This window comes from Thalassophryne amazonica, chromosome 17 (genome assembly GCF_902500255.1).
Source record: "Thalassophryne amazonica chromosome 17, fThaAma1.1, whole genome shotgun sequence".
Taxonomy (NCBI): Eukaryota; Metazoa; Chordata; class Actinopteri; order Batrachoidiformes; family Batrachoididae; genus Thalassophryne; species Thalassophryne amazonica.
The window spans coordinates 37,810,082-37,825,560 of NC_047119.1; the positions used below are offsets into that span (position 1 = coordinate 37,810,082).

At 43.2% G+C, this 15,479-nt stretch overlaps 1 protein-coding gene across 2 annotated transcripts in view; it reads left to right on the top strand.

Annotated features, from left to right (window-relative positions):
* ghrb (growth hormone receptor b) overlaps positions 1-11,507 on the top strand; it is a 42,936-nt gene extending 31,429 nt beyond the window's left edge. For both annotated transcript variants that reach the window (XM_034191983.1, XM_034191982.1), the window contains 4 exons: positions 4,050-4,194; positions 5,207-5,297; positions 5,597-5,666; positions 8,187-11,507. In XM_034191983.1, coding sequence (XP_034047874.1) covers positions 4,050-4,194; positions 5,207-5,297; positions 5,597-5,666; positions 8,187-9,035 — 1,155 coding nt within the window. In that variant the 3' untranslated portion in view covers positions 9,036-11,507. The remainder of the gene's footprint in view (positions 1-4,049; positions 4,195-5,206; positions 5,298-5,596; positions 5,667-8,186) is intronic.
* The last annotated feature ends 3,972 nt before the right edge of the window (positions 11,508-15,479 follow it).

Sequence of the window (15,479 nt, forward strand, 5' to 3'; positions counted from 1 at the left end):
TCAACTTTCAACTGAGTTTAATGCCACTAGACTTCTGTAGTTCAGTTGAAATATCTTTGGTTGGTCCACCTGAGGATTTGGTGAGGGAGTTCATCGCGGCCAATTTTTTGGTTTGTTAAAAAAATGTAGCGACACGTGGGTGCCGCTCCGCCACTGAGGCGAGGGTCAGTGAACCTCATGCCAAACTGCGCAAATTCCCTCGCAGATGCCGTTCGCAGGTTGTTGCAGCCCAGTGAGATACTACCTTTACTGTTTGTATTTTCTGTTTACATTCATGCATTCATGCATTTGTACTCATTATTTTATTTATCTTTATTTCTGTTGTATAATATAAATAATTTTACAAAATCAAGAACTAAACAATGTGTTTGTTATGTTTCGGACGCGGTCGGAGCACCGACCCAGCGTTTGAAAGGACCCAGCATAAAATAAGCAGAGCACGGTTCAAAGGATAACAGAATTTAATAAACATAACAGTGAGATGCAGTGCTAAACAACTAAAAAGTCCGCGGTCTGGTGAGGTGGAAACACGGCGCGCTCTTAACAGCGCAAACGGTCCGGAGCCACAGCAGTTCGGACCCAGGGACCCCGCCGACACCCCCCAGGTGGCCGCGACAAACCGAGTCTGTGAAGAAAGAAAACATGAGGTGAGTCCAACTCCACACAGAGAGACACAACTCAAAGGTGCACGCAATCAGCAAACACTTCCTGGCTTAAATCTATACATCAGCTTCTCACCCTGCAGGCATGGAACAACTCAGTTCAAATCTCCACTGCAGCAGAAGCTGATTAGACAATTAGCATAACGTGACAGCTCAATAACACAAGGTGTGAGGGACACCAAATCCACTGTCATTACTTCATAAAAGTCACCAAAACCAAATTACCTCAGGAAGTGTGCTGAAGAGCGTGAGACCTCACCCAATCCTCCTTCACAGACTGTGGCGTCAAACCTGGAGCGGTCTCTGCGTCCGTGATGGTGAGATTGTTCTCCTGACATCGATCTCACACGTCTGCTCACAAGGTCGAGTCTCTGGCAATCACACACTGTGCATTCAAGGTTTAAATGCAGCAATCTCTGATTAAGACAAAATACACCACAGCTGTGAGTCCTGATGACCTGCATGTGAAAACAAGCCTCAGGTGTTCAGGGTGAGGTCCTAATGCTCAGCCACTCAGTCCTGAATGCATACCACCTGGTGGGAGAAACAGAAAACAAAACCCAAGCCAGCCAAACACCCCAGCCCACAACAGTACCCCACCCTCACGGGAAGCCTCCCGGCGACCACACGGACCTGGGCCAGAAAAAACAAAGCCCCCCTCCAGGGACCATGGCTGGAATGTTGGCTGGGAACAAAAAACACCACCTGCAGCTTCAGTTTCGGCTCCTTGTGCTGACAATCCAGCTGGGAAAGTCCTGTCTCCAGGAGCTGTGCGTTACTGTGCTCTGACGACAGCTCCATCATCAGCTGCTCCACCTGCAATGTTAATTTCTTCATGCAGTCATTGATCATCTCAATGTTGAGCCTCTCCAGCTCTTCCCTCAGCTGGATAACGCACGCTTCCAGCCGCCTCTTCTCTGTCAACAGGGAACTCCGTGCCGAGACCATCACTCTCATCCTGGAGCTCATCCTTTCCCACCCTGAGCCTGTCTGCAGCAGACTGCTCCGCAGCTGACACTCCAGTGCAGAGACATCCTTTGTTGACTTTAATGGTCTTGCCCTCTGTTTCATTTAGCAAACCTGTTAGAGTCTCCACCTTTGCGTTCATTCCTGTCGACTCTTGCTTTAGTTGTTCACTTTGCATAATTTTGGCCAGGAGTTCTTGAACCTGTGCACTCAGCCTTCTTCCGACTATGTGTTAAAGTCTGCTTAGTCATAAAACAAAAAAAAGACAAACACAAACAACCATACCAACCCCCCCTCCCCAGAGGACCGTCCCATCAAACCCCGGGAAGAGGAGAAAAGAAAAAACACAGCCCAAACTTAAGCTTGCAAACAAAAAAAACTCTTACACCCCCCCCCCCCGGACGACATGTAGGGACCAACACCCCCCAGAGGACATCCCGCCAGCTCCAGGAGTAATAACCACAGCCGAGGTCCCTCTGGGATCCAAAGTCACCCACGGGGACTCCCAGCGCCTCCCAGAGGACCGTTCCATCAAACCCCAGGAGACGCCCCCCCATGACTAACAGACCCAGCCCCGGCCGTCTACGGCTAGATGGACCCACAGCCCTTTCCCCCCCAGAGGACACCATAGTCACACCCTGAGGGCGGAAACTGGGGGGAAAAAAAAAACATACAAACAAAACAACAACCCCACCCCCTCAGCGCAGTGGAAACTGGAAGTACGTCCAGTGTCACCAACCACGACTATACCCCAAAAGTCAACCGGGAGGAGTGGAACAGTGGTAATGGTGTACGGCACAAGACGGCGCCACCCCTCCGACTTTTAAACCAGCCACCAGCTGCGGGTATATTCCACTGCCCCAAACCTCAGCTACGCCGATGGCGTACGGCTCAAAGGCACGCTGAAGCCGGAGGTGGAACAGGGAATCAACAAAAAAAAAACAACATCCCGAACCCCCCCCCCTCCCGGATGCAGAGGTCACCTGGGAAACGCCCAGCACAACCAAACTGCACCACCCCAGCAACGCCGACAACCTACGGCTCACACGGCTGGGGCCAGAGGAGAAGACAGGGAAGTTAAAAAAAATAAAAAATACCCCAAACCCCCCCCCTCCCGGGTGCAGAGGTTACCTGGGAAAAGCCCAGCATAACCAAACTGCACCACTCCAGCAACGCCGACAACGTACGGCTCACACGGCTGGAGCCAGAGGAGAAGAGAGGGCACAACAAAAACAAAAAAAAAACAAAAAACAACCCAATTACCCCCCCATCACCCCCCAGAGGACCGTCCCATCAAACCCTGGGAGGTGAAACCAAAAGAAATAAAAAAGACTAACAGACTAACATAAAGTCACCTGGGTCAAACTATGCTCCAGACAGCCTGCATTTTCAACTCCACCAGACCACAGACAGTGCTTTAAAACCCACAAAAACAACAAATTAACCCCTGATAAAAACACCTCATACTAAAACAAGAAACGGATAATAGACCAATAAAACTACTGTTATGTTTCGCACCGACCCAGCATAAAATAAGCAGAGCACGGTTCAAAGGATAACAGAATTTAATAAACATAACAGTGAGATGCAGTGCTAAACAACTAAAAAGTCCGCGGTCTGGTGAGGTGGAAACACGGCGCGCTCTTAACAGCTCAAACGGTCCGGAGCCACAGCAGTTCGGACCCAGGGACCCCGCAGACACCCCCCAGGTGGCCGCGACAAACCGAGTCTGTGAAGAAAGAAAACATGAGGTGAGTCCAACTCCACACAGAGAGACACAACTCAAAGGTGCATGCAATCAGCAAACACTTCCTGGCTTAAATCTATACATCAGCTTCTCACCCTGCAGGCACGGAACAACTCAGTTCAAATCTCCACTGCAGCAGAAGCTGATTAGACAATTAGATTTAACGTGACAGCTCAATAACACAAGGTGTGAGGGACACCAAATCCACTGTCATTACTTCATAAAAGTCACCAAAACCAAATTACCTCAGGAAGTGTGCTGAAGAGCGTGAGACCTCACCCAATCCTCCTTCACAGACTGTGGCGTCAAACCTGGAGCGGTCTCTGCGTCCGTGATGGTGAGATTGTTCTCCTGACGTCGATCTCACACGTCTGCTCACAAGGTCGAGTCTCTGGCAATCACACACTGTGCATTCAAGGTTTAAATGCAGCAATCTCTGATTAAGACAGAATACACCACAGCTGTGAGTCCTGATGACCTGCATGTGAAAACAAGCCTCAGGTGTTCAGGGTGAGGTCCTAATGCTCAGCCACTCAGTCCTGAATGCATACCACCTGGTGGGAGAAACAGAAAACAAAACCCAAGCCAGCCAAACACCCCAGCCCACAACAGTGTTTCTGTTATTGTAATTTTCTTTTCTAGCAAACATTTGGAATTTTTGACTTTATTTTTAGGTCAGCGTTGAGAAAGGCACGCAGTGTTCTCTCTATGGGCTACAAACGAACATAGACCATGAGGTCCGTGTCCGGTGCAAGAGACTTGGTTCGAAAGACTTTGGAGAATTCAGCGAGTCAATATTTATACACGTTCCCTTAAAAGGTACAAAGAACAGTGTGTGTCGGCATAGATATGCTCTTATCAACATTTTTTAAGTATGTAAATTTAGCTTGTATTCTTGAGATGATTGGATTGTCATTCACATATAATAATCCATTTATATTAATAATGTCCATTTGTGGTGGTAGTGGTTTAAAGTCAAACGCAAATTATGATACGCTAGAAATCAAGACAACCTACCTATGTGTCTTCCTACTAAAAATGCTCACGTGTTTCATACAATTTTATTCTTTCCTTTCCAGCAGTGCAATTATTACTTTGTTAAATTTTAATGAGATACACTTCAGTATATAAATAATCTTATTACTAGCGCGTTGCCCGTGGGGATCCACAGGCTCTACATTGGGTAGTGTTTATAAAATAGGTAGCTGACATTTTTCAAGGGTGGTAATAAATTGTGTAAAGTCTTTATAATGATTTGGAATGGCGTGTAAGTCCACAATGTAATTATCAACGTATATTGTTCACTGTTGTTATGTAATATCTGTAATTTCTCCAAAAATATTAGTCCTATCAATGTTCCATTTTGGCAGCGTCTATCCTCGACCCAAAATACATAAGCATACCAAATGGCAAATGTCAGCTCTCCCCAGTTTCTCCATGTTCGAAGCTACACGCACATATGCATACACGTATACAAAGGTCACTTCGCTTTAGATGATTTACCGCCCCCTGCTGGAATGGCGTGCAAGTCCAGAATGTAATTACCAACATCTAGCATTCACTGTTGTTAGCTAATATCCGTAGTTTCTCTAAAAATATCAGTCCTATCAACATACCGTTTTGGTGGCGCTTATCCTTGACCCAAAATACATAAGCATGCCAAACGGCAAATGTCAGCTCTCCCCAGTTTCTCTGTGATCAAAGGTATACACACACATGCATGTACAAAGAAGCCACTTGGCTTTTAATATATAGATAGGGGTTTTTTGAATGTGATTCCACAATGCATTCTATATGCACTACATGTATATCTATGTTTTTTTCCCTCCAGATTCTAGATTTCCTGTTGTAGGTCTGCTCATCTTTGGCGCCTTGTGTTTAGTGGCCATCCTGATGTTAGTTATCATATCCCACCAGGAAAAGTAAGTCATTTATAGCCACCAAGATTTATGTGCAGGACTGAAGGTTTAAAAAAATTCCACATATGGTCTTTGTGTGTCTCCTAACCACAATACACTTGAGCTGGAGAAGCTGCACCAGCAGAAATGTTATTTAAAGAAGTGACAGCACAGTAAATTTTCTTTGTCTGAAAGGTTTTGTGTTGAGAAAAGAGTTAAATGCTAGCAGCTGTAGCTTTCACAGGATAGTAAATTTTTAAATTATTAATATGTATGACTTTGAAATATCTAAATTGAGAGTTTATAATTTGTCTTCCCTTAAGATTGATGGTGATCCTTTTACCTCCTGTCCCTGGACCTAAAATCAAAGGAATTGACCCCGAGCTGCTCAAGGTATTTCCCTATTTATAATCATGTTTTTACATCAATCCTGGTCCTTATTGGCCAATGGACTGTCAATGTTGTGTTTTAATTAGAATCATAACTTTACTTTTATAACATTAATCAAATGTGCTTATTTATTTCATGTACCTCTGACATGCCTGCATGTTGGACGTGTCTTTTACAAAATCTTGACTCATGCTGTTTTGAAATTGACGGAATCTTTTGTAGGACGTTTATGAGAAGAGTTTCACCTTGGGGTTTAAAATTTCTGGAATCAAAGGCTAGTTGTGTGTGTGCATGCGTGCATATGTGCGTACATGTGTTGATTTGCTAACTCATATTTGTTACCAAACCAGGATTAGGAGGGCCATAAATGAGATTTTGGCTTCTTGTTGTTATGGTAATAAGCCAGGAACAAAGTCAAACAACCCCAGATGCAGGTAGCGAGGACACAGAAGTAGGGATGCAAAAAAAATCAAAGTGCTTTAATAATTCCAAGTGATACCCCTGTACAACAAACAGAGTTGACGTGACATTCCGTGAGGGAGCCAGGAGTCGTGGAATAACAAAAAAAAAAAAATACTGCAGGGACAGGAAACAGAAAAATACAAACGAGAGGCTACAGAGAAATGTCTAATACTAAACACGATCTCAAACGACAATCACCAGAACAATGCGGTAGACCCGCAACCAACAGTGAGGAGGGAGAGGCTTAAATACACATACTAATGAACAACAGGTGCTTAATCAGGGCAGACAAGAACATGTGATAACTAAAGGAGCACAACACAAAGAGATCATTAACTAAGCAAACAATAACCACACGGAAATAAAAGCCTAGTATACAAACAAACACAAAAAATAGAACAAAACATCAACGATATAAAACTACATGACAATCACAACAAAAACCATGATGCAATAGAACAAAGACCAGAAACTAAGAATAAACAGCTGTACACAAGAAACGGTGGAGGACATCAGGGCTAAGGTCAGGGACAGACATATTCACAACCAGTGTTGCCACAGTTACTTTGAAAAGGTAGTTCAGTTACTGATTACTAGTTTTAAAAGTAACTAGGTTAGATTACGAGTTACTTTTTTAGTTACTTTCAGCAGCTGTCAACAGACTCGACACCCCCACCACCACCACCGCACCTCAACATGAAAATGACAAACGGTTTTGCCAATACTCACTTTGTAGTCACCCTTTCTTGACTTCAGTGAACGTAAATACTTGTTTAATTAAAAAAATAAAGACACCTTTCTTGAGCTCATATTTAACTGTTGACAGCATTGTAACAGTAAAACTTACCATTTCTAACCTACATTATTTGTAAATGTAACTTCCTTCTAAATTTTTCTAACATTTTAATTATTTCTAAACATTTTAGTTGTTGAAATTATTGTTGTTGTTGTTATTATTAAGTAGTATTAGTAGTAGTAATAGTATGTCTTCAAAAGTGGACCTTTAATCTAGGGTTGTTATGGGGAGCCACGCCCACCCCGCCCACACTCCCTTTCCGCATGGATTGGCCCCTGGTTGCTGTTTGAGCAGGAAGAATGGATAACGTTTATTTATGCAGAACGCATGACCATAATGACAAGTAAGAAGGTTTTATCATTTTTTACATCATGTCGTCCTCAGAAAGAGACTTGGGTGCATTTGGGTAGACAAAAAGTGTTAGCATTTGCACGTTGCGGATCAGCTGTTTTTAACAAGGACAAACACAGAGTGGCACAGAGTTTTAAAGAAAAAAAAGTATAAAAATGTCTTTGTAAAACAATAGCTCTGAGTGCCACCGCACTTTGAGAGACAAATGTTCCTCAACTCAGAGCTGAGGTGCACAGTGGATGCGGCTCTGTGCAGCAGCTCGCTGGAAGTGGGCAGTTCAGACCTCCCGCTGCATCTCGTCGGAACACCTGTTGTAAAGCTGTGATTGACCCACAATACAAAAATAATAGTAACGCACAGTGACTCAGAGAAGTAACTGTAATCTGATTACTGATTTGGAAAGATTAACACGTTAGATTAGTCGTTACTGAAAAAAAACACATTACCAGCATCACTGTTCACAACATACAAATGAAAAACCAACACAACATCAGACAGAGAATGGACAGAAGTAACATGCATGATGCACACACACACACATACATACAGGACCACCAGTTGCAGACGAGACAGAACACACATACAAATGACATTTAACCACAGACATGGGCCGAGATCACGCGTACACATGCGCCAGACTCCACAAACACACGCACAGGACTCGGGAGGCAGAGAGGCAGACACACTCTAACACATTCCCACAGCAGACAGCAGGGACACAGCCACACACAGACCGGAGACAGGAGGAAGAGCACACAGGGGACAGACATGACCAGCACACATGACAGATGAGGAGGACTAAACACACAGACAAAAGACTAAGACAGGAACTAACGGGGTGAGCTCACAACACTTGTTCAGTGTGAAGAATTTTGAAAATAAGTGTTCAAATCGTGTTCTTTTTTATCTTACAGAAAGGCAAATTGAAGGAGTTAACCTCCATTTTAGGTGGTCATCCTGATCTGAGACCAGAGTTGTACAACAACGATCCCTGGGTGGAATTCATTGACTTAGACATCGAAGAGCACAACGACAGACTGACCGACTTGGATATGGACTGTCTCATGGACCCCTCCCTGTCCACCCACTGTTCCCCGCTCTCCATGGGCTTCAGAGACGACGACTCGGGCCATGCCAGCTGCTGTGACCCGGACCTTCCCATTGACCCCGAAATGGCACCATTCCATTCACTCCTCTCGAACCCGACCATCAGCACGGAGGTGTCATGCCCATCGGCCTCCCCGGACCTCCAGAGCCTCCCGGCTGGTGCGCCTTCCTTTACATCCCCGACGAGGGAAGCGCTGTACACCCAAGTGAGTGAAGTGAAATCATCTGGAGAGGTGCTGCTGGAACATGAGGACCAGAATGCAGAGAACAAAGACTCAGAGATGGACAATGGGGAAAAAGAAAAGGAAAAGAAAGAGCTGAAGCTTATGATGGTGAATGTAGATCATGGAGGTTACACTTCAGGAGTCAGTACTGCGAGTCCACAGGTGATCGTTACTGAATCTTGCCAGAGTAAAGAAGACTTCAGTTTAGAACTGCCTCCATCATCTGCAGATGACTGGAGTCCTCAGCGTGAATCAGATGTGATCCCATCTCACCCTGCTCCGGTCTACACTGTGGTAGATGGCGTCAACATAAGAAACAGCCTTCTGCTGACTCCGGACTCAGTGCCCACCCCACAGATAATAATGCCAAAGGCCATGCCAACACCAGAAGGCTACCTGACCCCTGACCTTTTGGGAAGCATCACACCATAGATCCACGGTGTATTGTACCTCTTTAAAACTCTTCAGATAAACAAAGAGATAAGTTTGGGAACTGTTGAGAACCCCAAGATTTAGTGCTGAATGTCAGCCTTTATGAAATACTGGTGGACCTTCTGCCCGTGTTGGCACCACCACCACAGTGTTCGACAGCTGCTTCAGCAAACTTGTGTGGTTTGAGGATTGGTATAAGAGAAGAAAAGCACACGCTCATGTCTTTTAGAAGCTGGGAGCTGGACATAACGTCAATAATTCAGTGGAATTGATATTTAACAATCAAGTCTGATATGCCATATCTCCTTTCATTAAGTGCCAACACATCTTCCATATCTGGATCCCTATCTGCACCCCCCCCCCACCACCACCCCCATATAGACCCCTGAGCACCTTTTTAAATATTATAAATTCATTGCACTGCCTATTCTTACACTGCGTTTTACATTATTTTACATATCAGAAGCTTTCGGATTGATAAAATCTGGGTATAACTGTTATTCTACACAAGATTCACAATCAAGATTCAAGAACTTTGTTCTAATTATGCACAGTTGGTGCATAGACATGGTCTAAGGTGTTGTGCGTTTCACATGTTGGTATAGCCTGGGAAGTTCAGGCTTGAGATTTGTCTCATTAAAATCCCCAGCGATGACAAAAGCACCATCATAGTGTATGAACTGTTGTTTGCTGATGGAATCATACATGTGACCAAGTGCTAGCTATGCATTTGCCTGTGGTGGTATGTATACTGCAGTAATAATAACAGTCAGTCCCCTGTGTAAGTGAAATGGTTGGCAGTCCACCTCCTGCCTTCTGACACGAGTCAGGTGTTCTGTCAGCACAATGGAACAAGCTGCCTGTTACTTCATCTGCAGCATCCAGCATGGCCTGTTGTTATTCAGCGATATCGTCATAACAATCCAGTCTAACGACATGATTCAGCAGCACAAAATATATATTAATCTATTGGTTCGTCATATTGTCACGAAAACTGCAAAGGTTTTCGGAATGGCAGCACAAATTTATTCTAATTCATTCCGTGACGGGTGCACATAATTCAGGTAGCCTGGAGTGGCTCAAAAGAGCCAGGTACCGCGGGTCTCCTCCCCTACTGTGATTAGTTGAGAGCTCTGAGCTCTGATTGGTGCATAACTTATGACGTGTCTAAGGACATCGCTTCTGAAGGCATCAACCTTTTTCTGGATTGTTTCTAGTCTCTCTGAGCACAAACGGCACATCCACCCTTCATTGATGTATAATCTGACATATCTCTGTAGCAAATAGGCTAAATTTGCACAACAACTTTCCTAGCGTCCTTTGCATGTTTTTGACATACAAAACAAATCCCTTTTGTAAATTATGGCTTTACAGGAGTCAAATCATCAACAGCACCATCCTCCAACAAGGAGGCCGCCATGTTTTTCTGTTTTGGTCACGTTGTCTCACGTTCGTGGCGTTGCAAGGTATGACCAGTGGGAATTCCCACCATATTGGGTTACAAAATGGCCACTGAACACAGGCGTAATGTGCATCGCCTACGCCGGAAGCAGGCTAAGGTTAGGGTTGGAGTAGGAGTAGGGTTAGTAATAGTGAGTTTAAAAAACCCTGCCACGAAAATTTTAATCATTTCGTGATGGGAGGACGAAGAAAAATGTGAGACTGGGCTGCTTCATAAATATCAGAATGCAGCGGCCCTTTGTCGTTCTCTTTGTAGCGATGCTTCGTCTGAGTTTGTCCATTGTGTTATTGTCACCGACATGATGATGAATGAATCGTATACTATCAAAACATTATACCCTTGAGCTGTTTATTCCGCTCCTTTTCAGCTTGCATGTGAAGTTTGTACAATAAAATGTTACAGTACCACTAAAAAAAACCATGTTACTTATTGTATATGTGTCTGCCAGCATGTGCAGTCCTGAAATATTAAGATCAAGCAGGAGCAGAAGGTTCCCAGTTCGAGGCTTGGGTTGGTTAGGTTAGACCGTACTTGTGTGACGCGCCTTGAGGCAGCTTTGTTGTGATTTGGCTCTATATAAACGAAGTAAATTGAAATAAATTAAGGACCAACCCCCCCCCCCCCCCTTTTCCCGTTCCCCATGTAATGTGGAGTTGTGTTAGAACGGACATCCCGCATAAAATGTGGAAATCAACATGTAGATCCATAATGGATCTGCTATGGCGACCTCCATTGAAAAAGGAAGAAGCTAAAAAAAATATGAGGGAGGCTTAGTTGGAGAGTAACATATTTTAAAGACTAATTGCTTCTAAAATAAATTGCGTTTACATTTATGTTCGCAACTGTGAAAGTTCTCGAATGTGGCTTGTTTGGCTCATAGGTATAAAGATTTGAATGTTGAATTGTGTATTTAATGGAAATTTAATGTTGTGTGGGATCGTAATTATCGGTTGAATTTGTACAGTTATTGCTTCAGTCGAAAATACAAATAAATGCCTTTTAGAATTTCATGTGTGTGTATTTTGATTAACTCCTTTGCATAAGCATCTAGAGAAGTTGCCGTGCACAGCTTGTTGGTAATGCCATGCTGTTTAAGTAGCTGCAAAAACTGGCACTGAGGGTAGATAAGGAGGCATTTGTTATCGGTGAGCAGGTGACTCACCATCAGCTGTGGATGCGGACATGTATTTTCAGCCGATGTGTAGCACATGAATGTAAAATTAAAATATTCTGATTAATTCTTATAACAAATTTCATGGATTTTCTTAAATTACTGAGCAAAAGGTGCATAACACCTGTGAATAAAGTGTAGACATGGATAAATCCATCAATAACCAGAACCAGGGGTGTATTAAAGCAGAGGTTTAACTGGGCTGAAGACCAGCGACCCAAAGTCACATGGGGGGCCCTACATTAATGTCCACCAAAATGTTTGGGAGAACACACACAACAACATGAACACAAACCTCACACAATATAACACAAAAACTTAAAATATTAGGGATGTTAATCGTACAACTCACGATTCAATTTGATTCCGATGCTTGGGGTGACGATTCGATTCAGAATCGATTTTCGATTGAAAGAGCTCTCAGAAATAGCTATATTACTTAAAAAATGTTTAAGAAAATGCAACTTTACAAGGTTAATCAAGTGATTCTAGATGTAAATTTACTTATCTGCTTTGCTCGTTCAGAGTTGGCTGGCACTTTAGCGAAGCGCTGGTCAGTAGTCGGCAGAGACCGCTGCTCCACTTCTTTTAGCTCCGGGTGATGGCGTAGCATGTGGGCTTGCGGATTTGAAGTGTTTCTGAAGTACTTTACTTTCATTTTGCAGATTCTGCACACTGCATAAGTCATGTCAAGCTCCTTCTTACGCAGCAAATAATAAAATCCAAAATGCGCCCAAACATTTGCCTTCAGCAAAGACAGTGCTGGCTGAATTAGCGCTTCGTCCACCATGCTAAGCTACAGCTCACGAATGTTTGAAGCACACCAGACCCCCCCCCCCCCCCCCTCACGGGGACGCTGTAGTACGGAGGCCGTTGCCTGACAAACAGTACAAACAGCAAGTAAGCAAGAAAATGTTTAAAAAAATGCTTTTTAAAAATCAATTCTTGGACATTTTGGATCGATTCAGAATCATAATAAATAAACGTGATTCGGGCGTGAATCGATTTTTTTCCAGCACCCCTATAAAATATTTTACACAGCACAGAAATTACATGCCTACAATTATGAACTGAACACCGCTTCATTGCATGATGGGCTGTGACGATATTTATATTTAATTGTAGTTTAATAAAGCAAAAAATAAAAATCAATATTTTGGGATCTTGCCTAAAACAATGTTTTAAGCATACTGCATTTTTTTTCCTTTCAATTTTGTGTAGCTATTCAACTTTCCATATGACAAACTGAAATTGCCACCAATTGCTCACAATGGCTAACAGCTTTTGAACCCCTGTTTAGAACTCTACTGCAATGCATCATTGATACTCTTGTATTTCCGCTTAAACAATTTTTTTAATTTTTTAGGATGCAACTGTCAAAGGTAAGTCAGGTACTCGGATTGATTACCACCAGTGTTTCAATACATGATGTACATGAACATCAGCATTTGGACAGCATTTGTCCTTTAATTGGGCACCGTAGTCTCATTTGAGGGCGGGCGCTAAAGGGGTAAAATATGACACAATTTTTCTACATCCGGGGACAGCCCTCATCCGTCCCCAGCAGAAACACAATACTTTCTCTGAGTTTTTGGGCAAATTACATAGCAAACAAAGTGAATATGGTGGAAAGTGGACATATGTTGCGGTTTGTTTATGACCTGGGGCACAAACACGTCAAGGTGGTTGTGCAGGTGAGAGAACACAGCTACTGTGGCTAGGTGTGTAGGCTAACACTTAATGGCACGACTTGTCCAATTTGCCTTGTCTTCCCTTCACTGCGAAATGAAAAAACTGCACTTTTCGCCACTTCTTCGGTGATTGCAGCCGAAAGCAAAAACGCACCATTTTAAACCGGCACGTTTCAATGGGCAGGTCCACTAGGCTGTCCCCAGATGTGGTCAAATCACCATGCAGGGGTTCAAACAAAATGGCGCTGTCCTACTGATTATAATTTGTTGTTCCCGTCTTGTTATTTTGTCAAATCATTAATTAACTGGGTAGAATAATGCCATCAAGCCTTAAATACATAGTATGCTTGTGAACAGCTGTGTTCTAGGCTGAGAGATTTTTGAGTAAGATAGTGATGAGGCCTTGCTCTGACTGTTAGTAAAATAGAAGCTACTTGTAAATATGACACTTTATGCTCCAACAATGCATAATTTTAATTAATTTAAATGTAATTAATTTAAATCTACCACGTATCCTGTATGAAGAAGCCTCTATGTGCCTCGAAGTATCTCACATGTGCCAGCTATCAGCCTCTAATCAGCTACGATGACCTGTCATTTGAGCCCTGTCCAGCCTTGAATGGCTTGTGATGCACATCAAGCCACGTATAATCCATGTAATGCCATGTAACGTGACGTTGGTGCACGTTTAGGCATGGGTTTGGTCCAACCCCCCCCCCCCACCCCTCCCACACTTGGTCCCTGTGGGTTTTCAGTTCACAGCATCCATTCTTTCACATTTTTTAAATGCAGTCCAAAGAAAGACACTCCTGCACAGTCCGGCCGGTGTGTGCATCCGTGCGTCAGGCTGCAGTTAACCTGTGTTACAGAGTAAATGCAGCAGTTTTGCATGTTCACCAGTGCAAGGTTGAAAAATGATGGAGGAAAAAGAATTAGTGACCTCGTTGAATGGAATGTTCCACCTTTCACCTCATGAAATATTCGTACCATTGAACTCATAAACATTCATCATTTGTATACTATTAGACACTTCATGCTGTGACACAATATTCATTGAGAGACATATGACAGAAAACCCAAGGGACACTTAAAAAAATGCATGCAAAGACAATGTCAGACTTACATGTTAGGCCATGCTCCTCCGCCTTTTTGGTTATCTCAACGCTCTTCCACTCAGTGTGATGGTACCTACAGTAGTGTTCAGAATAATAGTAGTGCTATGTGACTAAAAAGATTAATCCAGGTTTTGAGTATATTTCTTATTGTTACATGGGAAACAATACCAGTAGATTCAGTAGATTCTCACAAATCCAACAAGACCAAGCATTCATGATATGCACACTCTTAAGGCTATGAAATTGGGCTGTTAGTAAAAAAAAGTAGAAAAGGGGGTGTTCACAATAATAGTAGCCGCTGTTCACGCTACAAACTCAAAACTATTATGTTCAAACTGCTTTTTTAGCAATCCTGTGAATCACTAAACTAATATTTAGTTGTATAACCACATTTTTTCATGATTTCTTCACATCTGCGAGGCATTAATTTTGTTGGTTTGGAACCAAGATTTTGCTCGTTTACTAGTGTGGTTGGGGTCATTGTCTTGTTGAAACACCCATTTCAAGGGCATGTCCTCTTCAGCATAAGGCAACATGACCTCTTCAAGTATTCTGACATATCCAAACTGATCCATGATACCTGGTATGCGATATACATATAGGCCCAACACCATAGTAGGAGAAACATGCCCATATCATGATGCTTGCACCACCATGCTTCACTGTCTTCACTGTGAACTGTGGCTTGAATTCAGAGTTTGGGGGTCATCTCACAAACTGTCTGTGGCAAAAAGAACAATTTTACTCTCATCAGTCCACAAAATATTCCTCCATTTCTCTTTAGGCCAGTTGATGTGTTCTTTGGCAAATTGTAACCTCTTCTGCACGTCTTTTAACAGAGGGACTTTGCGGGGGATTCTTGCAAATAAGTTAGCTTCACACAGGCGTCTTCTAACTGTCACAGCACTTACAGGTAACTCCAGACTGTCTTTGATCATCCTGGAGCTGATCAATGGGTGAGCCTTTGCCATTCTGGTTATTTTTCTGTCCATTTTGATGGTTGTT